Below are 24,470 nucleotides of genomic sequence, written 5' to 3'. Positions count from 1 at the left end.
GCAAGGGGACGTGTTTGTTGGCTTCCACCCCGTCCTTCTCGGGGACCAGGGGACATGACTTCATGTCACTGACGCTTTGGAGGCCACGTGTGCCCCACTCTGTTTTTCTTTGGGAAGCATTTCCCGGGATCGGGGTAAAAGTTTGATTTCTACTTTCAGTATCTCACCTCAAGGCTCGTTTTGCCAAGGGGGAAAGTCCTGCGGCTGACCTTTCTTTGGATGATGGCACGGCGCGCCGCCGGGCTCCCCTGCACGCCCTTCCCGGCAGCCGGGTGTGAGCCCCGGGAGGAGCCAGGCCGGCCCCGGCGCCGCAGCGCCCAGCCCAGCTCTTTGGACCGAGCTGTTAATGGGTAACCGGGACACGGGACCGGGAGCTGCGGGGCCGGCAGGGCTGGCGGTGAGTGCCGGGGGACGGCGGGTGCCAGGGCGGGGGAGCCGTGAGGACAGGGAGGGCACGAGGCCGCGGGGCTGTGAGGACGCGGGGGATGAGGCCGCGGGGCTGTGAGAGCGTGGGCGCAGGGACACGGGGCAGAGGGTCCCGCGGCCACGCTGCTGCGGGGGACACAGGGGACAGGAGCGCTCGGGGCCGCTGGGGGCTCCTCCGCTCCCTGCCTCGGCATCTGCCCGGCCATATGGTCCCGCTCCGGGGGGCACGGCAGCCAATGGCGCTGCACTGAAACCGAGATTTTGGGGCTGGCAGGGTGGGGGACAAGGAGGTGGCATCAGCCCTGGGAGGCACTCAGCCTGAGATGGGGGCACAGCCAGGAACGTGAGGTGGTCCTGGAACTCCGTGAGGTCCTGGAGGGGCCACTGAGACCAGATGGGTTCTGGGGAGTGTTCTTGAAGTGGTGGTGGACTTGGGGAGGAGGGGGTCATCCTGATTCCTGCAGGGTCCTGGAGAGAAATCCCTGAGCACCAGGAGCACCAGCGATGTTGGGAGGCCCTGGAGGGGGGTGTCAGCTCCTGGGTTCCCACCATGGCCCTGGGTCCTGCCCTGCTGCTGAGGAGCCATGAACCCAGGGACATATGGGGCCAGGATACCCCAGTGCTTCCCCATAGTGGCTCTGCTGGCCTGTGGAGCCCTGGCCACACCACCTTCAGCTGCCATGAGGTCCCACGATGAGGGGGATGTTCTCCAAAACTCCCTACCTTCACCTATTGCATTTGGAGTTCTTTCCCTTCAGTGGACACTGCGGAAAACTGGTGACGACCCTGTAATCTCCTTCTCTGCACAGACCTCTACAATTCTCCTCAAAGCAAAGACAATATCTTCCTGCCTCTGTCCTCACATAGAAGTGCTTCTGCAGTTGATCACAGCCTTGCCTGCAACTCTCTGCCCTCATCCTTCTCCAGGTAGGGGAACCAGGAGACTGCCCAAATGGGATGCTCCAAGGGTTCCTGCCCTGGCATAACACTGGTTCTTCTGGGTTTGCTGGACCAGTTCTCCCAGTATGATTCTCTTTTAGGACCAGTCCCTATGCAAACTATGAGTCATTCCTACCCCTTGTTTCTTCACTAATTATCAGCTAATTATCAGCATGAAAGGATCTTCTTCCTCATCTTACTTGGTTGTACCAAGACCTTTTGAGGATGAAGGATACTTTTTGAAAAATCCCTCTTGCAAAGGGGCTCACAAAGGCTGGTGGACACTGTCACCAACTTGCAGGAGGAATACCAGCACTCCCTGCTGCATACAGTCCTCTCCTATAATTCCTTGGAAGCACGGCAAAGACATCTCTAGAGTTACAGGAGAACAAGGAATTCAGCACAGCAGCACCATGGCCTGAGGACCCCATAGGATGGTCCCTCAATGTGCTGGGGCAGGACCTGCTCTGAATACTGACTGCAAGGGGCATTCTCCTCTCAGAGACCCAAAACTAAAATGCAGAGTGGGACATTTGAGCTTCCCAGAGGTGATCCCGTTTTGCTCTTCCCAGCCAGCATCGGACCCTCCCAGTGCAGTTGCCCATATACACTGAAGCGAAGGAGCTTCTGGAGATGGAAGGAAACCAGATAACCCTCGATAGCTTTGACAAGGGCACAGATAACCCAGTTTTCATCTTCAAGGTAAGTTTCCCTTCCCTTCCCTTCCCTTCCCTTCCCTTCCCTTCCCTTCCCTTCCCTTCCCTTCCCTTCCCTTCCCTTCCCTTCCCTTCCCTTCCCTTCCCTTCCCACTGGAGTACAGGGTGCTCCAGCTAATGATGTTTTCCAGGGGGAGAACAGCAGACACTTTGAGGAATATGGTGGTCCACGCAGTGAGAGCCAAAAGAAGAGAAGAAAAGGGAAAGGGAGATTCTCCTCCTGCTGCAGGTGGGATAATCTTCACAGATGTGTGAGCTCTGCCAGAGACACACCTGATTTGGGAGCAGAGTAGGGTGGTATTGAGGTGGGGACAGTGATGGCTCTGTGTGGCCTTGTAGGGTGCCACTGGCAGGTCTCTGTCCCCACAGCAGGTGATGGTTTCTTACCAGCGTGCTGGGGTTTCTCACCGTGTCCCACCTGTACCACCTCCTGCTGCTGGAAGTGCCCAGCAGGAGCCATGCTCATGGCCTGGCTCTGGGGGTTTGGCTGCAGTTGGGGTGGTTTGGCTTGGCTTGGGCTGATCTTCCATGCCCATCTTCTGCATCTCTCATGTCTCTGGCATGTGACTCTCCCCAGGAAAGCCCTGCAGCCGGCATCCAAGGCAAAGCATTTCTGCAAGGCTCATGCCAAGGTGTTGAGAAGAGTTTTCCTGGGGCTCCTTGGAGTAGGTGAGGACTTGCTGTCACTGAGACTCCACACCCCCACCCCTTTGGCTGGCTGTGCCTCCAGACTCCACTGGTTGAACGCTGTCAAGTGTGTGGAGGTTGTTTCCACTCCCAGCAGCCTCACTGCCCCCTCCTCACCGCACCATTGCTGCCCAGTTCTGTCTTCACCTCACTGTCCCCCTGCCCTTTCTCTGCCTGCCCAAAGTGTTTAATGTGCCCCTTCTGCTCCCTGCTGGGGTGGTGCTCTTAAGATCTCCTCACACAAAGATGGGATCTTCAAGGGTGACCAGAGAAGGACATTGGGAGGAAATGAACCTCATGGTTGGCCCCAGTGAGTTATGAACCTGTGATCCTACAGCCCTGATGTTTCTGACTCCCAATGTGCCTCTCCAGCCTACCTGTGCTACTTCATTGCGGCCTGTTACCTCAACTTCCAGCGAGCCCTTGCCTTGGTGGTCATAACTGCTGTGGTTGTCTTCTACATCTGCTGGGAGGTCTTCCAGAAGCACTGTGGGGCAAAGGTTCTGCTGCTCCTTCGCCCCGTTGGGAGGTGCTTCCAAAAGTCATGGCTGTGGCTGAAATGGTGAGTCAAGAGAAGGAAGGGCCAGATCCTTCCCAGCACCTGGGTTCCCTCCCATGGCTCTGCATGTGCCATGCTGGCACCTCACAGATGGGGAGCCTGGCCCAGCCTGGGGACCACTTAAAAGCCATTGCAGAAATGTCTTGCTGCTCTGCCTCAGTAGTGTGATGGCTGTTCACACCCCTCGCCTGTGCCCGAGCCCCAGGTTTCTTCAGATACATGGACCTTACAGTGGCAATTCCATCACAATCGGCTCCTGCCCTTCATCAGTTTCTCTCCTATGGGGACATCATCTTGCTGACAGTCTGGGGTTTCTTCTGCAGGCTCCTGTGGGTGGCCCTCCTGGCAGGCCTGATTGTGTGGCTGGTTTTGGACACCGGCAGAAACCCAGAGCAGCTCATCTCATTAGGTGGCTTCTGCTTTTTGGTGCTGTTCCTGTTTGCCTGCTCCAAGCACCATGGTGCGGTACGTGTTCCAGGTGTGACTTGACCATTAGTGCCCCCGCAGGAGGTGGCCACCCAGCACTGGAGAACAGGCGCTTCATTCCTCCTGGCATCCCCTTCTCTGGAGGAAGCAGAAGGCCAGCAGAGCTGGGCAGAGCTGGGTGCAGCCAGGGGAGCTGGACTGGTTGGGTGGATAGACCCCAAAGCCACCTCACTGCTCTTTTTCCCATTGCCCTCCTTCCTGCTTCCCAATCCAGGGCTCCCCTGCATTGCCTCTGTCATTGTTTTCTGCCATGTCCCTCACAGTGGGTCAGACCCAGAAACCCAGCACCAGACCCACACCTGGGCTTCAGGTGCCTTGGGAGCTTTGGTCAGAAGTGATTGGAGTCCTGGTGGCTTCCAGCCCAAACTGCTGCAATGCTTTGGGCAGTCCCTCCATCCTGCTCCTCCAAAGGGTTATCGAACAAACAGTTTCAGTCTAGCAGGTCTGTGCTACCAATCATCATCAGGTCTTTGTGCTTGTATCCCAGGTCAGCCTGGCAAGTTATGTTCCAGCCAGTTCCAGAGTCTCACCAACTCATTTCTGGCTCTGTCACCAACCCATGTTTGTCGGTTTCTGTGACACTTTATTGGTCTCCCCATGATCTTCACCCCGGGGCACTGTGTGGTGTTTGTCATGTGCTGCTGTTGCAGCAGCTGGAAACCAGAGGAGGAAGCCTGTAGGCCTTGAAAACATTTCAGCTCCTGTTCTGCTTTTGTCCCCAGGTGTCCTGGAGAGCCGTTTTCTGGGGTCTTGGTTTGGAGTTCTTACTTGGACTCTTTGTCCTCCGAACGACTCCTGGCAGCCAAGCTTTCCAGTGGCTGGGAGACCAGGTCCAGGTACTGCATCTACTCATCCCATCCTGTGCTTGTACCCTGAGATTTACAGGAAAAGCAGAGTGTGGCACGGGGAGGGGACATGGCAGGGATTGCATGTTTGGGACTGGAGGGAAGCCAACTCTTCCCTGGTTTTCTTCAGCAGCTCAGAGCCCTCGGTGTGCTCTCCCTTCCAGGCTGTAGCAGAGCCCTGTGGCTTTGGGACAGCCCACCAGTATCCCCACCTTAGGTCTCAGAGGGTCATTCTCTGGTGTGCAGTGAAGCGAGCTGTGGGACTGGAGGCACAGCACCTCACTAGGCAGAACGAGATATCAGGGAAGGACCTGATGGAGATCTCTCTCCTACTGTGTAACTCCTTCCCTTGCAGTACTTTCTGAGCTACACCAAAGCAGGCTCCAGCTTCGTCTTTGGGAACACACTCATTGAAGAAGTCTTTGCCTTCCAGGTCAGTCAAGGAATGGGGCATGGGGAGGTTTTCTTCTGGTCTGCTTCTTTGCTGGGTCCTGGAGAGCAAAGCTAAATGCAGCCAGATCTGCTGTGGTAGAGCTCAGCCATCTCAGAGATGGATTTCCCTCAGCTGTGTACCCAGCTGTGGACTTCCTCCGTGCCATGGAGGATTTGCACTGGTCCCTGTCCCTCCTGCCAGCCTGCCAAGTGCTGTGGCACCCCAGTGCCAGTGGCAGTGCCAGTGTGGGCTGGCTGTGCAGTGCATCACACCCAGCCTGGTGCCCACGGGTGCTGGGATGTGTGGCTCAGCTCTCCTTTAACCCTGTGCCTTGCCTGCAGGCCCTGCCCATCATTGTTTTCCTCAGCTGTGTGATGTCCATCCTCTACTACCTCGGTGTCATGCAGTGGGTTATTCTCAAGGTAGGGCCTCACTCCTTGATCTGGGATGGCAGTGGAAAGAAGAAGAACCTGTTGGGTTCTCTGTCTACTGCTGTCAGCTGAAAGATGTCCCAGGAAAATTGTCATGGTACTAATTTGGGGCGATTTGTCTATCCTTTTAAAGGATAGACACAACTCCTGTCTTTCTAACATGTCCTTCTCAGAAGGCCGAAAAACCTGAACCCTAGAGCTGATGTTTCCACTTGGTCTGGGGGTGCTTCCCAGGATCACCTCCATGCAGGGGCCAAACACTGCCTGGCTTTATGGGTATGGTGGCAGGGTCCCTGGAGCCTCTGTCAACACAGTGGCCTTGTCTTTCCCCAGATTTCCTGGCTGCTTCAAATCTCATTGGGCACCACTGCCACTGAGACTCTCAGTGTGGCAGGCAACATTTTTGTGGGACAGGTAAGGTCCAGGGCAGCAGATCCAGCTCCTCAGTGCTTGTAGCTGAGCCTGCCCTGGAGAAAGGGTCTTCTCCCTCCCTGTGAGACCTGTGGCCCTGTATGGCCCCATCCCAAGGACAGCAGGGTTTTCTCTTCCACAGACCGAAGCCCCGCTGCTCATCCGCCCATACCTCACAGACATGACCATGTCAGAAATCCATGCTGTGATGACTGGTGGCTTTTCCACCATTGCAGGCAGCGTGATGGGTGCCTACATATCCTTTGGGGTGAGTGCATGAGCAGCTGATCCACATGCTCCCTGCTACAGGGTACTGACGTGTAAGAACTGCCCTGGACCTGGGGATGAGGGAAGACCCCCAGCAGGTGCCTCATGGTCCCCTTCCATAAGCAGGATGAGAGCAGAGTGTCCAGACTCCCCTTGTCCCAAAGACACCTCATCCAGCCCCACCTTTGCTGGCCTGGCCAGAACCCTAGAGCCCTGCCAGGTAGAAAGCAGTGCTATGGGACCCTTACTGTGTGTCCCTGCACAGCGACCAGAGTAAATCCCACAGAATCGTGGGATAATGTAGCCTGGAAAGACCCTCTGGTGGGGGGGTCTCTGATCCACCCTCCTGCTAACTGAGGTTATGGCAATTGAGGGGATGCCCAGGACCTTGTCCAGGTTGGTGGTGAACATCCTATGGATGGATTTCTCCCCCAACCTCTGGTTTCCCGCACAGGTGCCTCAGACACAAGAAAATTTTTCCTTGTATTCAACTGAAACTGTGCTTGTGATTCTCACTTTTTCACTGGCTATCACTGAGCAATGTCCCCCCTTCAACCCCCTTTTAAACAGAAACAGCAATACCCACCGCCTTCCTCTTCTCTGAAGGGAAGAATCCCTGCTCTTCCAGCATTGCCTGGGCACTTCTGGCACCAAGCCCCCAGGGATGTCCTCTCCAGTTCATCAGTGCTCTGAACAAACCTTTCCCTTAACCTGATGCCTGAGCTCCTGCCATTTAAACATTAATTAATCTCCTTAAATGGGGAACCAAAGGTGGAAGGTCAGAGAAATGAGATGTTGCCAGGGGAGGGGTGAGGCTGGGAGTTTGGCCCTTCATCAGCAGGTAGAAGGTAACAGTGTTATTCAACCTATTGCTCTGATACCAATAAAAAGGGAAAAGGAAGAGACAAGAACCATTATGATTAAGTCAAACAGCGGGAGAGATTAACATCGTCAAGGCTACAATCTCTGCAGCTCCAGCAATCGCCTCCATGCAGGCGAGCTGCCCTGTGTGCATGGCTGCTTAGATGGGAAAACAGCCAATTTTCCCACCTTCAGCAAGTGGAGAGCCCTGAATTGCTCTGAGCGTCACCGGCTGATGCCAGCCACGTGCTGGGATGCCTGGGGTGGCAGGTCGTGGGGCGCAGCCTTGCACAGAGGTGCCTATGCCTCTGCTCTGCACGTTGCAGATTGATGCAGCGTCACTGATCGCAGCTTCTGTGATGGCTGCGCCCTGTGCCCTCGCCATGGCCAAACTTGTCTACCCTGAAGTGGAGGAGTCCAAGTTCAAGGGCAAAGCAAGCGTCCGCCTCTCCTGTGGGTGAGTCTGAGGAGAGGGGCAGTGGAGTGGGCTGCACATGTCCCTACTGCAGGGAAGCTGTGGTGGCACTTCGGGGCACAAGTGGACGCTTGCGGGTGGCCCAGGGCTGGGAGAGCCTGTTGTGTGCACACATCCATGGAGTGAGCGCTACCCTGGCATGGGGGATGCCCGGCCAGATGAGTACATTGGGGTTTTTTTCCATGCAGGGAAGAGCAGAACATCCTGGAAGCTGCTAGCAATGGGGCTGCCACCTCCGTGGGGCTCGTGGCCAACATCGCGGCCAACCTCATTGCCTTCTTGGCTGTGCTGGAGTTCATAAACGCTGCCCTCCGCTGGTTCGGGGAGATGGTAGACATTGAGGGTCTTACCTTCCAGGTATCCCAAGAGCAGGCCCACGGTTTGAGCTGACAGATCCTGCGTCCCCCACCCATCCCCACCTTTGCCCACTGCCTCAGTGGGCTGCTGAGACCCTTGCTGGGCTCTTGGCAAATGCCAGCAGTGGATGTCCAGTCTGGCGGCTGCGCAGGTCAGCTCTGACTCGTTCCCTTCTGGGATGCTTTTCCCAGGTGATCTGCTCCTATGTCCTCATGCCTGTGGCCTTTCTCATGGGGGCAGACTGGGCAGACTCACCGTTGGTGGCTGAGCTCCTGGGGATCAAGATCTTCCTGAATGAGTTTGTGGCGTACCAGCAGCTGGCCGTATACAAGAAGAACCGCCTGATGGGCCTGGAGGAGTGGGACGGGAACCGCAAGCAGTGGATATCTGTGAGGGGCACCTGCCACCCTGCCAGGCACAGGGCAGGGGTAGAGCCAGCTGGAATGGGGCACAGGACTCGGCTCGGCAGGCGGGTGGTGGGCAGGCAGAGGATCATAGAACCATTTAGTTTGGAAAAGTCCTCTAAGATCATTGAACCAGAATTGTGGTGCTGGGAGTGGGAGAGAACCTATGTCCAGTTAGACTTGGGTGTTTGCTCACAGCTGGGTGTGGGAGGAAGGAGTCAGTGAAGCCCTTTTCCATTTATCCTGCTCCTTGCTGGATAGAACATGGTGCTACAGGGTCCCTTGTCCCCCCAGCCCAGCCTCTTCCAGGGAGAGCCTTCATCCTTGCTCCCAAAAGTAGCTGACAGAGAAGGGGTTGGGGTGGGGGACTTCTGTCATGTCTGTCTGGGAGCTCCCATGTGGTGCTCAGCTCCGGGTGCTCTGGGGCTGCTCCTGGGCAGACGTGACTATCCCCTGCTGCTGTGCCCTCCAGGAGAGAGCTGAGAGCATCACCACCTTTGCCCTCTGTGGATTCGCCAACCTCGGCACCATTGGCATCACTCTGGGAGGCATGTGTGAGTGTTACTGATGTCCTGAGTGCCTGGGCACTCAGGGAGTGGGGTCCTGGGTCAGGGAGCAAGAGCTCAGCTGAAGCAGGAGGAATTTGCTGTCCTCAAGCCTCCATGTTGTCTCTACCAGATAAAAACCATTTACATGAGGTGACCGGAATGATTTTGCACTGCACCCATGGGCAAGAGCGCATCAAGCCTGGGTGTCACCCAGCCACAGGGGAAAGAGCAGAGAGACTCCTGTGCTGGGAGTGCTCTGGGCTCTGGTGGATCACCCATGGGTGCAGGGTGGGCACAGTGCTCTGCCAGGACTGGCAGACAGCACACTGGGTGCTGGCTGGGATCACCACATCCTCCAGACAGCAGGGCACTATGTGGCAGAGCCAGCTCAGGACTGAGGAGGCATTCATGATGTTCCTATCTGTCACCCCCACAGAGCTGGAGCAAGGATCTGACTCACCCCACTGTCTGTTTTGCCCCCACAGCTTCCATGGTGCCCGAGCGCAAGAGTGACTTTGCCACTGTGGTGCTGCGCTCCCTGCTCACTGGCATGTGTGTCTCCATGCTCAATGCCTGCCTGGCAGGTAGGTCTCTGCCCACTGGCAGCAGGGCCAGAGAGATCCAGGGAGGGACAGCCACAGGGCTGAAGACCCCCATAAATGCAGCATTCAGGGATGGAGGTGGCTGGCCTGTCTCCCCTGCTCTCCCCTCACGGCTCTGCCAAGGGCAGCCCAAGCCCAACAGCTCTCCTGGAGCCCCTCATCTTCCTCTGGGCTGGAACATTTAATGGACAACTTCTGCAGTATGGCAAGGAGCCCCCTGAAGTCTTGGGGTGTGAGGTGGGACCTGCACAGTCCCAGGTACAGGATTTGCAATCAAGTATAGTCAGGGTGTGGGACTTGTGAGCAGGCGTGGGTACAGGACTCAAAGTTTGCTTGGGGTATGGAATTTGGATCCATGGTCCCTCTTAAGTCCCAACAGAAGACCTTGTTCCCCAGGTCTCCTCTATGTGCCAACAGAGGTGGGTGACTGCGCAATGTTCTTCAACACCACCAACTTCAGCTCGACCAGCTACACTATGTATACCTGCTGTAAGCAGCTCTTTGCCAGGTGGGTGTGGGAGCCATCTGGAGGGCCTCAGAGCCATCTGGTCCTGCCCAAGGACAGGGGCTGGCGCAACAGCTTGTCCTGACCCTGTGTCTCTTCTTCCAGCTCGGTGCTCCAGAATGGGACTCTGTCCTTCACGGGATCCTGGGCTGAGCAGGCAGAGAGTGTGCTGTGGCTCAAGGAGTGCTGCGTGTACTACAACCACACGTCCTGTGCAGGGAAAGTCTAGACCTGGGGGCACACCAGGGCCTACAAGGCCTATCCCCAGAAGTAGGAAAAACTCCAACAGAAACCTGAGCATCTGGTCTCTGCTCCAGTGCTGACAGACAGCTATGTGCACCTTGCAACCTTCACCCTTACGTGCTGGCCCTGTGGACACAAGGGAGCAGCTCCCAAATAAATTATGGCAACTCTTGTGTGCTTGCCCTCTGACCCCTTCTGGTCCCTGACTATGGCTGTTCCGCACAGTACAAGGTCCTTTGCTGGGGCTGCACCCCATGCCCACTGCAGACCTTGCAAACTGAGCCCCTGTCTGCTGCCAGCCTTAGTCTCTGGCCCCAGCCTCCCTCTTCCCCCCTACAGGACATGGCTGTGGTAAAGCCAGTGCTTGAAGATGTTTCCTTCCCCCAAACACAAAGCCAACACATCCCACTGTACTTGGGTGCACCTCTCCTAGAGGGACCACAGTGCCAGGGAACAGGCCAGTCCTTCTCGCTTTATTGCACTTGAGAGCACCCAGTCCCAGCACAGCCACCGTTATGTACATTGGTATTTTACAGTCACCAAACGACAAAGGACCAGGAGCCCAGAGCATGCCACGCTCCCAGCCCGGCCCCTTCCCTCCACAGGCTGCACTGAGCCACTGCCTGGGACCCCACCCTGCAGGGTGGTGTCACTGGCACCCAGCACCCTCCTGCAACAGCCTGAGGAAGGGGATGCTCTGCAGGGTGATGGAGCAGACAGCTCTTGTGCCTGTCCATCACTGCCTCGAGCCAGGGGTAGCAGGATTTGGAGTGGCCACTGCCAGCTGTCACTGGAGTCCGGCATGTGCCAAGCAGGGGCAATGCTGAGCACAGACTGTGCTGTAGGGCTAGGGCACACAGGGTCTGTGTATGGCAGCGGGGCAAGGAGGAGTGAGTCCTGGGGCTAGACACTCCCACGTACCAAGGCAGAGCCTGATATGGAGGAGAATCACCCCTCTGCCCTGCTCCCTGGTATCCCATGTGAGGTAGAGCATCCTTACCATAGCACCAGCCACCATCCAGAGCAGCATGGCCACCCCCAGCAGCCACCCAGCAACGGGGTGGGAGACTTCCCTGGGAAGCAGGGGAGGGCAGGGTGCAAAATCCCATCCCTATGCAGCTGCTGGTGCAAACACCCTGTCCTGGAACCAGCCAACACCCCAGGGCCCCACACCATAGCAGAGGAGCCCTGCAGCAACTGCTGGAACCTTCTGCAGGAAAAAGACTGTGCCAGGGCACAGGGGACTGCCTGGGCACTGGTGGAGTTCTCATCCTTGACAGCACTGGCAAGGCTTGGCCCAGTCACTTTATGGGGACGCAGAGAGGGACATGAGGTGCTGGGAACCAGGAGGGTGTCCAGGACTCCCAGTTTGCTGGGGAGCCAGGCAAGGACAGGGTGCCTGCAAAGCCCGAGGGAGAAGCTCTGCCCGTCCCTTAAGGAAGGCATATGGAAAGTTGAGAGAGGAAAGCGAGTCCGAGCGTGGAGAGGCACACGGCCCCACGGGCTCCAGCAGCAACTCCTGTCGAGAGGCGCTGGGGAGGCGGCCTGCGGCTCGCAGCCCCGCCCAGCCACTCACAATTAGCACACACCACACAATGCAAGCGCTGCGGGCCGGGCGGGACCCCCAAGGAGAAGGCCACTGCCAGGGTCTCCCCTTCCCACACTGGTCACATGCTGGGCCCAGGCTGGGGGCCAGAGCAGGAATCTCAGCTGCAGCAGCTCTGACTACTGCGGGCAGCCAGCTCTGTTGCTCTCTCCTGACCTGGGTTTGCAGGCTGTTCGGACCTCCCCTGTTTCTGCAGCTCTCCGGGAGCTCTTGGGGCTCACAGAAGCCTTGCGGGTGCCCTGAGGACTTGTCAGCACCTTCTTCTGGAGCTGGGGGCTGGACTGAGCAGACTTCCTGCCCAGGCAGGGACTCCTGGAGCCCTTGGGCTTGGCTGGCTCCAGCATCTTCAGGCCCAGGATGCTGCAGTAGTGATTGCACCTGTGAGCAGCCGGGAACTGCTCCAGCAGGGAGGGGAAGCAGCTCTCCTTCAGCCCCTGGTACCTGTGAACACAACTATCCTCAGCTCCTGCTTTGCATCAGATGTCCCACCAGAGCAGGGAGGCAGGATGGAGCCTGACCACGGTTACCACCATGGCTCTTGCCAGGTAAATGGCAGAGCTGAGGACCGCCAGGGCCACCATGCTCCAGAGCTGGAATTCACTCACCCTTTTAGGTTGGTAGCAATCCGCACGTTGGTCAACTTCCAGCCCACTCCTGTAATTTAAGAGGACAACCAGTCTGTGTCCAGAGAAGGGCAGCCACCAGTACCAAGGGCAGGTTATTGCCCTGGGTACAGGATTCCATGGCATGGGGAAGGTGAGAGGAAGGAGGGCAAGCCTGGGGCTTTTCTTTCCTTCCCAGACTGGAGGGTGGTGATGGCTCATGGGCACCACACAGGAGATCCCCTTACCTTCCATGTCAGTCACAAGGATGTTTCCGTTTGTCCACTGGTAAACCCAGTGCTGGAAGGTGCAGCATTTGAGCACAATCTCCGAGGTGCCCCGTGCCACCAAGCTGCCATCTCTCTCAGTGACACAGTACTGCTCACAGGGCCCGCCAAGGTCCTCCTCCATTGTGGCATAAGGGATGTTGTTGGCCGGACGATAAATCAGGTAGAGAGGAATTATCCTGTGTGTGGGAGTTCACAGACAATGTCAGCATGGTGAGCTCTCCCTCCTCTGCAAGTGCAGATTCACACTACGGTCTGCAACCCTGGCTTTTGCCTTCCTCTCAGTATCCCTTCTATTTGTGGGACTAGAGTGCACTGCCTTTGGGATGCCCCAACACCCACAGGGAATCTTCCCACCATCCCCTGCAATGCTCTGCCAGGGCATCAAGCCAGTGGAGTTGCAGCACATCACTTACTCAGGCACTGCTCCAAAATCAGGGACTGCTCGTGCCTCAGCAGCAAAGATCTTGCAGTACTCACGGCTGGAGTTTTGGACTTTACATTCCTGGAAGTGCAAACAGAAGAGTCAAGAACCTGTCCCATCGTGCACCACTGCCTCCCTGGGACCACTGCCAATTGTTTCCCTGTCCTGGTGGTCAAAGGGTGATGGGAAAGTCCTGAGCAGTTCTTCGTTGCTCAGATGGAAGAGCTGAAGCCAAGAATGGCAAGGATTTGTCCAGCCCCCCTAGCTAGACCACCTCAGAGCATTTCAAAAGTGGAAGGAAATAGCAAAAGTGGGCACAGAGCTGAGGACTGTCCAGGGACCAATGCACACACAGGTGGGGAGGGTGGCGGGGAGAAAGGTGGATGGTGGCCCACAAGGATGCCCACCTGGATGGTGATATCATAGTTCTTCTCGATAAGGCTGTTCTCATTCTTGGTCCCAAAGACGATGAAATTGTGCACTTTGATGACACAGGTGTGGCCAGACTCGAAGACAGGCTCCAGGCCGTAGATGGCTCTGGCACGGCAGGCTTTGCGCAGGAAACCAGCGCCCACTTCCATGTCCTCGCTCACCACGCGCCCGAAGAGCTTATCCCCCCAATAGCCTGCATCAGCCAAACCCTTGGCAAACACCATGGGTGTCATCTCGATCTCCTCTCCAACTGGTGGGAGGAAGAGCTGGTGAGGGGGGGACAACACGGGCACGTCCTGCTTCTGCCCCAGAGCTGCCTGCCCCACTCAGCAAGGGGCAGTCACAGCTCATCACGTGGTCCTTACCTTCAATCTCTTCCCGCAGGATAAATCCTGACAACACTAGAGGAGACAGAAAGCAAAGAGGTGTCAAGGTCTTGCCATGATCCCATCCTGGCAGGATCCCACCTTGCCCCATGCACTGCACAACTAGGGATGGCAGGTAGGACGGTGGGAATCAATTGGCACACAAAGGCACCTCACAGAGGTGGTTTTACAGAATGTGCCAAGGCTTCCCCACTGCAGCCTGGCACCAAGCCTTCTCTGCAGTTGGCCACACCACCCCATGGCACTCCCAGGAAGCTGTGAGAGGCTGCTGAGGGCTACTTACCTTCTGGGCTGAGCAGGAAATCTGTGGAGTCGGTGCCATACTCGTTGCTGATCACACACCGATAGACTCCGCAGTCCTTCTGGGATGCCTGCACAACAGCCAGAGCTGCCTGGCCCTCATCACCAGCACTAGAAAAAAACAGAGCATGGCCACATCCCCATGTGGTGGAGAGGATCTCACAGGAGCCCTGTGATAGGCACTGTGGGTGGGCAACATACTGCCCTTGGAGGGATGGAAGAAGGCTACAAATAAAGCCATAGCAACGGCAGCCCAGATGCTCCCTGAGAATGTCACAGCACCAGGAGTTCTGCCCTGTGGTTTGTACTAACAGAGATGCTTATCCTCCAGACAAACCCTGCAAAATCTAGCTGGGATTGGGCTACAGACTGATAAAGGTACTTGTCCCTGGATGAGGCTGGGTCAGGGCTTCACAGAGAGAAGAGGTGAGACTCTCATCCTGAGACCCACTGGCTGAGCAGGCTCTGCTCTGGTTTGCTGGAAGGCAATAGGCACTCCTGCCCATCCCCTCCCAAGTCAAATATCTGTACCAGGAGACAATTTCTGCCCCAGAATCACCTAACTTACTGTCTACTCATTATAAAGGGAGCTCAGGGGACACTAACGGCATCAGGCAAATCCTAACTGATGTGGATGTTCCTACACAAATCCTCTGGGCTTGAGAACAAATTGCTCTTCATAGTAGACCTAAAGGATACAACCAGCTATCCAGCTGTCTGAATATTTTCCCCAGCAGTGGCTGCAGGGAAGACCCTCGCAGCATTGCTAGGAGACTGCCACCCTCATATGGATTCTTTGGGGTCCCAGTTTTGCAGTTCACATCCAGCTCTTGATTTCTGTGATGGGTATAACACCTTTTCTGCCCTCCCCAGGATCTGGGTACCCAAAGCAGAGGGAGCATCAATAAAATAAATTTGTCAGCAGCTCCCCATCTGGGCAATCCTTCCCTCCGTGGGCACTGATATGATGAAGTTCACAATGTACAGTGCCATGCCCTGAGCTTCCCATGCTGCCTTAGCAAGAGGAGCAGCTTCACCCCAGTCAAGGCAAGGAGCAGGATGTGACAGGTGACAATGTGGAACTGACTGGTTACCTCCTTTGGGCTTCAGCTACAGGGATCTCGTCCTTGTACCACGTCAGCTTGGAATCACTCAATATATTGAAGAACTGGCACCAAAGTTTCAGGTTTCCTGATGCATCAGAAAATTGTTCTGCCCTGATCTTACGGACCACCTGTGGAGCTGAGAGTGCAAAAATATGGGTGGTGAGACACAGAGTGCTGGCCACAGCTCTGGGACAGGCCAGCCTATGCCCACGCTGCTGCTCAGGGCTTTGGGTATCACGTGTATGTCAGCACGTGTAACGTTGCCTTCCCAGGGAAGATCAACAGAGCTCCACTGGGATAAAGACATGGTATACAAGTGGTACAAATTTGTTCAAGAGTGCAGCACTGCAATACCCAGTGAGGCTTGGGCAGAGGAAAGGTAGAAAACCACTATGGAATACTGGGGTAAAACATTCATCTACTGAAGTAGGGATTTATCATGGTTACCCTCACTTTGCAAAAGTGCTGATTCCTGTGAGAGTATCACCTGGTTCCTTCAACCCCAGCATAATGCCTTTTTTAATTCAATGCCACGAGGAATCAAATTAGCATTGACCACAGGCATGGAAGAGGAGTGTGCGCCCTGTGATGCCCACTGAATCATGGAATCACAGTTTGGGTTTGAAGGGACTTTAAAGAACCACCTTGTTCCAACACTCTTGCCATGAGAAGGGACACTTTCCACTCGACCAGGTAGCTCAGGATCCCCAACCAGCATCTGGCCTGATGAGGGTCAGAAGACCAAAACCAAAGGGATTCTATGATCCCTGGGGCTGGGGAAGACCAGGCTGCAGAGACAGCCAGTGTCAGAACTGCTCCCTCTTGCATTCCTCCCTGCACTGGGGTAGTAGTCTTGGGGGAGACTTTTGGCTTTCACACCAAAGGCTGATGCTGAAAACCCTACAAATGTGCAAAACACATGTGGCCTCAACTGACTATAACTCGCTGCCTTTGAAAGCAACAAGGGAATGAGCTTCATGGGGATTCTCTCTTCCCTCACCTTTAAATGGGTTATTTGTACTCTGGGACTCTGCTGGCTGTGCTTCTGGCTTAGCATCTCCAGGAACCTCTTCCTCACCACTGGTGCTACCTGCAGGCTCCTCATACAGCTTAGGAACCTCCAACGTGGCCATCTTTCTCATGAGGGTTGGAGAGCACTGCTCTGAGGGAGAGGATGGAACTGAGGCAGGAGAATGCAACAGGGATGCATTCTTCCTGGATTGCCGTGGTGAAACAGTTGGACTTCTTGTGTGCCCCAGGCTCTCTGGGGTCGCCTCCTCTTCCACCCCCACCTGTTTGGGTTTTGGCAGGTATATTTTGCGCCGGGCCCCTAAAGCGAGCTCTTCTGGTGTGGCACAAGGTAGCACTGCCAGAGGGTCAGCATGGCTCTCTTCAGAGCTCACTGGAGGCAAATCAGAAAGATGAGGAGTCACTCCTGCTGGGGGCATGCTGCCCACCACGATGGAGGGTACTGAGAGTGGGGGCGGCCCCTCAGCCTCAGGAGCCCCCCAGGCGCGTCTCCTTGGTGGCACAGGCCTGCAAGCCAGCATCTCCTTGCTGGTAAGAAACTCCTCATTAATCATTCCTGTGATCCGTCTGGATGTCCTGGGGGTCAGAGGCAAGTTCTCTGCTGTCTGGAAGAGCTGGTTGTTTTGTACTTTTTCCAAAACTTTCCTTGAGGTGCGAGGGCTAAGGCCAGCAATGCCTATCTCCGGGATTGTGCCTTCCCCTGCATTCGGCTGCTCCTTGTCCCCAGAGTCAGTGTCCTCCTTACTGCTATCTGACATTTTTAGAAGTAGCAGCAGGTAGTTCTTTAAGGAGGAAACCAGGTTTTTGTGCTGCGTTTTCTCCTCCACAGACATCTCCTGAGATCTCTCGGAGCTGGGCAGAACCAGCGGTACCTGTGGCTGAACCTCAGAGACTCCTTCCCAAGTCCCTGAAGATGCTGCTGGTTCCTGGCATGGAGCTGTGGCTGTCAGGAGTCCTCCCTCCTTCCCTTGAGGTCCCATGGGCACTGGCTTAGCATTTTCCTCCTCTAAAGTGATGGCTGAAAACATCTTTTGTGGGGCAGATCCATCTGTCGTTGTGATTTCTGTTTGTCCACTCACAGGAGGCAGCAGCTGGGCTCCAGATGGGACCTCTCCTGCAGTGGCCTCCATCACTGGACTTCTATTAGATGCCAGCAGTGCCTCCTGAGCCACTGATGGTCTCAGTGCAAGAGCAGGAAGTGGCTCCTCCTTGGCAAGAAGAACTGAAGCCGGAGGTGCCATTTCATTTTGGGTGTTCTGATGGCCCAAAGGTGTCCCTCCTGCCTCCCTGTGCACAGCCCCAAGACATGGCTCTGCTGCATCACTCCCTCCTGTCCTCACACCAGGATGGCTCCCAGCCAACTCTGCTCTTGCTGCTTTGCTCTTTCCATCCTTGACTGTCTGTTGTGGGATTTGCTCAAGAGGAGTGTTTTCTCCAGGTTCTGGAGGAGTCAAATTTTTTAGCAATGACTCTTCCCCATCTTGGCTTTTGTTCTCTTGATTTAACAGTCCTTCCTGAGTCTCTCTGTCCACAAGAGCATGGGAATGTCTTTCTGCCTGCTTCCTGGGGGGTGGGTGCTCCTTGCCAGACTGTACATGGTCTGAAGAATGTGCTGGTGGCTTTGGTGAGTCCTGAGGCCTAAACCGAGGATTTGTCCTTTTCACAGCCCCCCTGGCTTCCTGGCAAACAGGCACCTCTTTCCTGACCTCCTCTGGCTTATTGGCTTGCTGACTGGTCTCTTTGGTTGGACTGGACACTGGGTGCTTTAGGTCACCAGGAGACTGTCCAACTCTTGCTGCAACCTAATTAAAAAAAAAAAAAAGAAAGAAAAAAAAAGAAGGAAATTAGCATCATGTTACTGCCTGGGTCTGTGGGCCACTTGTACCATATGGCACTGCCCAACTTCTTGAATCATGGGAATTACCCTGATACCAGTGTTACTCTGTCATCCAGGGTCTTCTGGTTTCACCATCATCCCACAGGAGTGTGTCAGGCTGTACAAAATATTTCTTCTTTTAATCAGTTTCAGCCCTTCTGCCTTTCAACACCCTTGTGCACAGAGGCAAGAGATCTGCCTTTCTAAATCATTCAGTGGCTTTTAATCCAATCTCCTCTGACTCAGCGCCTTCCCAAACAGCAAAACTTTCCCATTTTTACATTTCTGACACCTTGCATAATTCCCTCCATGTTCCTGAAGACTGAGTGCTCCCCTATCTCCACTGTGAGACGGGGCAGCCGGCCTGTCACACTCCCTCAGGATGAGGCTGCCCAAATGATTTATAGCGAAACCGTACACCCTGACGTTATCAGCACTATTCAACCATTCTGCTTCTCTGACGTTTGGGAAGCTCAAATGTTTCCGACCGCAGCTGCACCCAGCAGACATGTCAGCAAGCTGCTGCTGCCATGGCCAAGCTTTATCCTGAGGAGAACTGCTGCAATCCTCCAGCCAAGGAGCACGCTCTATTTTTGTAGGGGTGGCAGCAACACTGTGGTGCACGCTCTGCCCGGCTGATGCCCTGTGAGCATCACCAGGACGATGGCACAGGGACAGGGCACAGGGACAATGGCACACAACAGGTTCTCCTTCCATCCTGCAGGATCTGCTGCTAAGGATTTTCTCCTGAGGTCCCTGACTTGATTATTAAGTCCTCCAAAATGAATGCCATGGGAAAGGAGGGCTGTGGCACTCTATTTTGTGCTGCTTTTGCTTCATCTGGTAGCTTGGGGAAAAGAGGAAAGGTAGCACCATTGTCAGCAAACCCTTTCCCAAGCAAATAAACAGAATGGTTTGTGTTGGATGGGACCTTAAAGCCCATCCCATTCCAATCCCTGCTGTGAGCAGGGACACCTTCCACTAGACCAGAATGCTCCAAGACCCATCCAACCTGGCCTGGAACACTTCCAAGGATGGGGCATCCACAGCTGCTCTGGGCAATCGGTGCCAGGGCCTCACAACCCTCTCAGTCAAGAATTTCTTCTCCATATCCCATCTGACCCTGCCCTCTGACAGTGGAAAGCTATTCCTCCTGTTCCTGTTACTGCATGCCCTTTTTTGAAGTCCTTCTCTAATTGTTAGGGCAAAACATGAGTATTGAAGGGCTGGGGTGGGGAAAGGATTATTAGAGGCCATTCCTACCCCTAAAATTCAAGAGCTATAAAGTAACCCCTGTCCTAGGGGGTGAAAATATCCTGAAACATGCCTGGAATCCATCTTAAAGGCTTTCAACCAGCTTATTTGCTCTCAAAAAAGCTCGAGGACTTTCCTCAGCAGCAGCAACAAGCTGAAGCATTCAAATTCAAATCAGAAGCATTCCCTATTGTCTCCTCAAAGGCACACCAGCTGACAAGTCACAGGTTTCTCACTGTGAGTGAGGCTTTTAAAGAGAAAAAAACCTTGATGCATGTTAAAGGATCAGGGATGACAGCCCAAGCCAGCATTCTTCCATCATTTTTGAGAGTAAGAGGTGTTAAAATGAGCAGAGAGGAGATAAACAAATAGCTTTGCCGTGGGCTGGCCTGCACAGCAATTATTTCTGCAGCAGTATGTGATACTGGTGGATCAGGTTGAATACGAGTTTACAGCACTGTGAAGCAGCAAGGCTAGAAAGCAGGTGTGTACTGCATAACACAGCAAGTTCTTACCAGCAAAGCTGCACCAACTAATGGCTAACGAAATTTAAGAGAGGAAAAAAGGATTTTTTTTTTCCACTGGAATACACATCAGTCCTTTATACATTGTGATTTTTTCCACATTCTGAAATATGTGCATTACTACCAAGTGAGGGGTGCTGCACCCAGAGCCTTGTCTTTGCTGCAAGTGTGCACCTACCACAGCCCAAACTCCAAATCCTGACATCACCTGCAAACTGGACTCAGAGAACCCTTTATGACAGAAGGGGTCATTAAAGAAAAATGGGGGGAAAATAGTCCAGTAGCTTCCAGTCTAATATTTTCATGGCAAATACTTCAGGTTACATGACAAAAATAGCAGCTGACTAAGAGATGCTCTGAGGGTCAGAAGCAGGTGCTGTGCCCTAGCGCTTCATCACCACCACAATGAGTCTCCCAACAGAGTTTTTCCAACAGGGAAGGTGAAAAAAATAGTCCAGACCTACTGTATACACGTTGCACTGTAAACAAAACTCGAGGCCCTGAAGCTGCAGCTCACTTGGTACCTCATCTGCATGGGGGGCTCCTTAACTAAAGCTCCCTTGTTAAACTGAACAGATGCCATCACAAGGCACCCACTCCTAGCTATAAATACCCATTCAGTGCTCCCTGCCGACCTGATCTGAAAACATTCCGCATGAGGTCAGCCTGCTGATTAAACCGGAGAGCCCCGGGCCACCGAGACCAGCTGCTCGAATGGCCCCGACTTACATCTCTCACCACCTCAGCTGACATTTGCTTGGAGATGGGGTGGAAGCTCTGCTGTCTGGACTCATAAAATCCAAAAAGCCCTTCTGGGTGCTTTCACCAGTGGAGACCTGCGGAGCCTCGGCAGCAGATCCCGTGGTGTACACGCAGCCTCCCAGGCCCAGTGCCACAATACAAATGCGCAGCACAGATATTTTCTTGTTGCCACCCCTGCGCTGGCTGTTGTCTTCCCTAGTTACCTCTTTGCTTCCCTCCAACTTCTGTTCTTGCTGCTGGCCTCTCTGGCCCTCGGACACCACAGGTCCTGCCTCCAACACCTCAGAGGCCAGTGGAGCATCCTCTGTCTGTCTGCTGGCTGTCACAGGCTGCAGGGCAGCCTCACTCCCGGTCTCCTCCTTGGCTCCCATTTCCTCCTTCCCTGCCGCTGGCTTCACTTGCTTATCAAAATACATGTCCTTTAAAGAAAAGTACATGTCATCATTAGGTTTAATGTCCTGTTTCACAGCTTTCCCAGGCTCTTTGAGTTTTGGACTGGTTTCCACTTCTTGATCATTTGCTGCTCGCAAACGTGCATTCCTCCGTAAGGGGACAGGAGGAGCAAACCTGGGATTTGCAGATGGATTGGCCCTGTCTCTCCCACTTTCTTCTCTCTTAGAAGCTTCCTGTCTTGGTGCTGAAGGAGCCTCTACCTTCTTTTTCTTTTTAGCTGCAGAGTCTTTTGCCCCTGGCTTGGTTGCCAAGTCTTCCACTGTCTCATAGATGTACGTGAGAAAGTTGTTCGCGTTCTCCTCCCCACTTTCCAAAGTGGCGTCTCCATTGGTGGTCACCTCTGCCTTCAGAGGTGCCACCAGTTTGTTTGGGAAGCCTGGCACCGCACTGAGTGGCTGCTCCTTTGTCTCAGCAATATCCTTGTGTAACCTGGACTGTGCATCCGCCACATGCACTTTTGCTGCATCTTCCTTCTCCCACGAAGAGTCCCCTGACCGGAGATTCTGATCTCTAGCCAGCCTCCGCTTCCTCTGGAGCCGTTCCGGGCTCATTCCTTGCAACTTCTCCACCTCCACATTTTCTTTTCCTCGTTTCTTGCCTTGTTCTATTTCTTGCATCTTTTCTTCAGCCTTTCTCTTGATTTTGTCAAACCACTTCTGATGGATTTTGAACTCCGTCATGGTTCCCACTTCCAGCACACCGGAGCAGGATACGATGCCTTTGTTATTTCTAGCTGAGGCCTGGTAAATGCCTGCATCCTCTTCTCGGCACCTGGAAATCAAAAGCTGTGTGTGAGACCTACCCATCCTCCTCAAGATGCCCACTGGACGCACAGGCATGCATGTTCTCCTACTTCTTGCTCCACAGAGTCTAGAAGATGTAGCCCATGAGGTGCCCACAGGACATCTGGAGGCCTTGAGCTGGCCTCCCTCCCTGGCTCTGCCTGCTCTCCAGACAAGCATATTTGATGATAAATTTGTTCTAGCTCCACCCTGAGAGTGAACTCTGGTTTGAGGGCTGTGATGGAGGAGGAACAGGCAGCACCAGGCTTCCCAACTGTTCTTGGTCAGAGTCCTCTGCAGGATCTTTTCCTCTCAGCTCTACACAGCCCCCACAAGACATTCCTGTTCTTCCTCTATCCTACTGTATTACCAAAGTCTTCCCACCCCATGTCACAGGCACCAGCACAAGCACCTGCCTGCATCCCTGTTGTCACCCCTTGAGGACACCTGACCCACAGAGATCCTTGCTCCTGGAAGAGGTGATCCAGCTTTTGATGGACACCTGGAGCACAGCTGGGAGAGCAGAAAAGCTGAGGCCAGAAGTACAAGGATGGCAGAACTATCAGCAACACTGGTATTTTGCATTTTCACACCTGTCTGACATCCCAAACCCAGGATTCAAGGTCTATGTGTGCCTGGCTCTCCAGAAACTTGATTCCCCGGACCATCATCTTGGAAGCAGATAGTGCTTCCCCCTTGCTCACCTCTGCCATCCCTAATGCTCAGCACTGGAAGGCCCCAGACAGAGGAGAGGGACTTCTTCCCTTCCTCTTGCTTCCAGCATGGCAGCTATCCCTGGATGCAGTAATGGATCTCATATTGGTGTGACTGGGGAGCCACAGCTGGAGGGGAAGGGCCAGCTGTGAATTCACAGTGGGGAGCAGAAGGGGCCAGCCAAGTGGTGAGGGGGATATCACTGTTGACAGCTTATCCAGCCACTGAGAACACACTCAGAGCTCCCATCAGCAAACCCAGCCACTCTCCAGCTCCTTTACTCACTTGTAGAGCTGCAGGGTGTGTCGGTTTCCATGACGGAATATCTCATACTTGGGTAAGCCACAATAGCGATCCATCTCCTCATCATCCTTGTACCACGTCACCTCTGGCTGTGGATACCCTGGGGAGGACATGGAAGGTACATCAGAGAGTGAAACATTCCACACAGAGGCACAGACAGCATGGTATCAGCAGCAGCACACCAGGACAGATGCTATTCTGGGCTCACCACATTCCTAAATGGCACAACAGAAACAGTGGAAACTTAATGGGCTTATCTCAGACTTTTATCACTCCTAGAAATAGAGCTATTTTTGAGAAAAAAATCCCAGCACTTCATTCCTGAACGGAGGGGAGAGGATCACACGCTCGTCTCCTGTAACACTGGCTGGGAGAAGGTGAGCATGCCGTCACTTTTATGTGAAGGGCGATGTTTTGATGAGGCCAAGGCTATGGTTGGAGAACAGGCGTTCGCCCCTCCATGGAGCTCTCAGCATTCTGCACAGTGTAAGCTGATCCAAAACTTTCCACTGAACAGAAACAACCTTGATTGCATCACAGTCATCTCAGTGTCCTACAAATGTCACTTGACAACAGATGTCACCTGCCTTTTCAGTAGAATGACATCATGATGTGTGTGACTGGCTGGCTGGCAGGCTGGGCACACAGCCACGTTCTCCACCACTTGCAGAGGTGTTGGATCAGCATGTGAGTCCCATATGGACCACTGCTAGCCGCACTGACAGCAGCTCTAGTTCAGATTGAGTGCAGTTTTCATGCAAAGACTGCTCAAGCCAGCAGCCAGCAGGGGTTCCTGCACTTCACTCAGGGCTCACCACCCAGCCAAGCAGAACCCCAGGGCATGGGATGAAGGTTTCAATGATCACATCTGCCTCTATAGCCAATGGCTCAGGAGCTTATCTGCTGCAAATGTCCCTGCAGGATTTCTGTGGGGCCAAAGGAAGGAGTCCAGCACGCTCCTCAAGTCCATCACACCCCAGGGATCACCCACAGTGCCCCCGACCAGAATGTGGCAAGGGTCAGCTACCATGAACATCCCAGGCAGGGGACCAATGAGGGCTATCCAGGAATATCCAAAGTGTCCCAGCACAACGGCTCTGGAGTAATGAGAAAGCAGGGACAAGGTGCTCTCTGGGTACTTCCCACCTACCAAGCTACAGATTTCAAGGCTAACCAGGACCTCAACTGTCCTCCTTGCACCAGCCAAAGATGTTGTCAGCCCTCAGCAATGCTTGAGCCCAGCTTACTCCTGCTCTCATGAAGGTCCTAGAGCAGGACTGAGAGTCCAGAAGCAGAGACTCATCAGCAGGAATTCACCCAGGCTTTGGCCAATCCAATATGCCTTTGCCCAGAAAACCAGCATATGCCAAATATGCTTCTGTACTGCTTTGGCTCCCCTGTCCCCACCCCTTGCTTGTGGTGGCTCCTCAGCATC

At 54.3% G+C, this 24,470-nt stretch overlaps 2 protein-coding genes across 5 annotated transcripts in view; one reads left to right on the top strand and one right to left on the bottom strand.

Moving 5' to 3' along the window:
- Window positions 1–286: 286 nt before the first annotated feature.
- On the top strand, window positions 287–10,384 carry LOC110483902 (sodium/nucleoside cotransporter 1). Of its 2 annotated transcripts, XM_085588630.1 has the most exons (19): window positions 287–397; window positions 1,236–1,353; window positions 1,938–2,067; window positions 2,213–2,310; window positions 2,659–2,750; window positions 3,141–3,330; window positions 3,651–3,792; window positions 4,536–4,649; window positions 5,014–5,091; window positions 5,433–5,513; window positions 5,856–5,936; window positions 6,076–6,201; window positions 7,388–7,518; window positions 7,725–7,893; window positions 8,085–8,282; window positions 8,770–8,851; window positions 9,331–9,429; window positions 9,844–9,955; window positions 10,058–10,384. In XM_085588630.1, the coding sequence occupies exons 3-19, from the start codon at window positions 1,999–2,001 to the stop codon at window positions 10,179–10,181; spliced, it is 1,986 nt and encodes a 661-aa protein (XP_085444756.1). In that variant the 5' UTR covers window positions 287–397; window positions 1,236–1,353; window positions 1,938–1,998; the 3' UTR covers window positions 10,182–10,384. The 2 variants fall into 2 exon arrangements, with proteins under 2 accessions (XP_085444756.1, XP_021409810.3); XM_021554135.3 differs by lacking the exon at window positions 287–397 and having other exon boundaries at window positions 1,219–1,353.
- Window positions 10,385–10,651: 267 nt separating this feature from the next.
- Window positions 10,652–24,470, bottom strand: part of ALPK3 (alpha kinase 3) — a 32,164-nt gene continuing 18,345 nt past the window's right edge. For all 3 annotated transcript variants that reach the window (XM_085588622.1, XM_021554154.4, XM_085588623.1), the window contains 11 exons: window positions 23,018–23,135; window positions 20,987–22,007; window positions 16,339–18,169; window positions 15,327–15,474; window positions 14,216–14,343; window positions 13,912–13,947; window positions 13,522–13,796; window positions 13,107–13,195; window positions 12,652–12,869; window positions 12,407–12,455; window positions 10,652–12,242 (listed from right to left, as the gene is read on the bottom strand). In XM_085588622.1, the coding sequence (XP_085444748.1) occupies window positions 11,921–12,242; window positions 12,407–12,455; window positions 12,652–12,869; window positions 13,107–13,195; window positions 13,522–13,796; window positions 13,912–13,947; window positions 14,216–14,343; window positions 15,327–15,474; window positions 16,339–18,169; window positions 20,987–22,007; window positions 23,018–23,135 (4,235 nt within the window). In that variant the 3' untranslated portion in view covers window positions 10,652–11,920. The remainder of the gene's footprint in view (window positions 12,243–12,406; window positions 12,456–12,651; window positions 12,870–13,106; window positions 13,196–13,521; window positions 13,797–13,911; window positions 13,948–14,215; window positions 14,344–15,326; window positions 15,475–16,338; window positions 18,170–20,986; window positions 22,008–23,017; window positions 23,136–24,470) is intronic.

Source organism: Lonchura striata, chromosome 10 (assembly GCF_050655825.1).
Source record: "Lonchura striata isolate lonStrDom1 chromosome 10, ASM5065582v1, whole genome shotgun sequence".
Classification (NCBI taxonomy): domain Eukaryota; kingdom Metazoa; phylum Chordata; class Aves; order Passeriformes; family Estrildidae; genus Lonchura; species Lonchura striata.
This window is presented reverse-complemented; position numbering and strand designations above follow the sequence as displayed.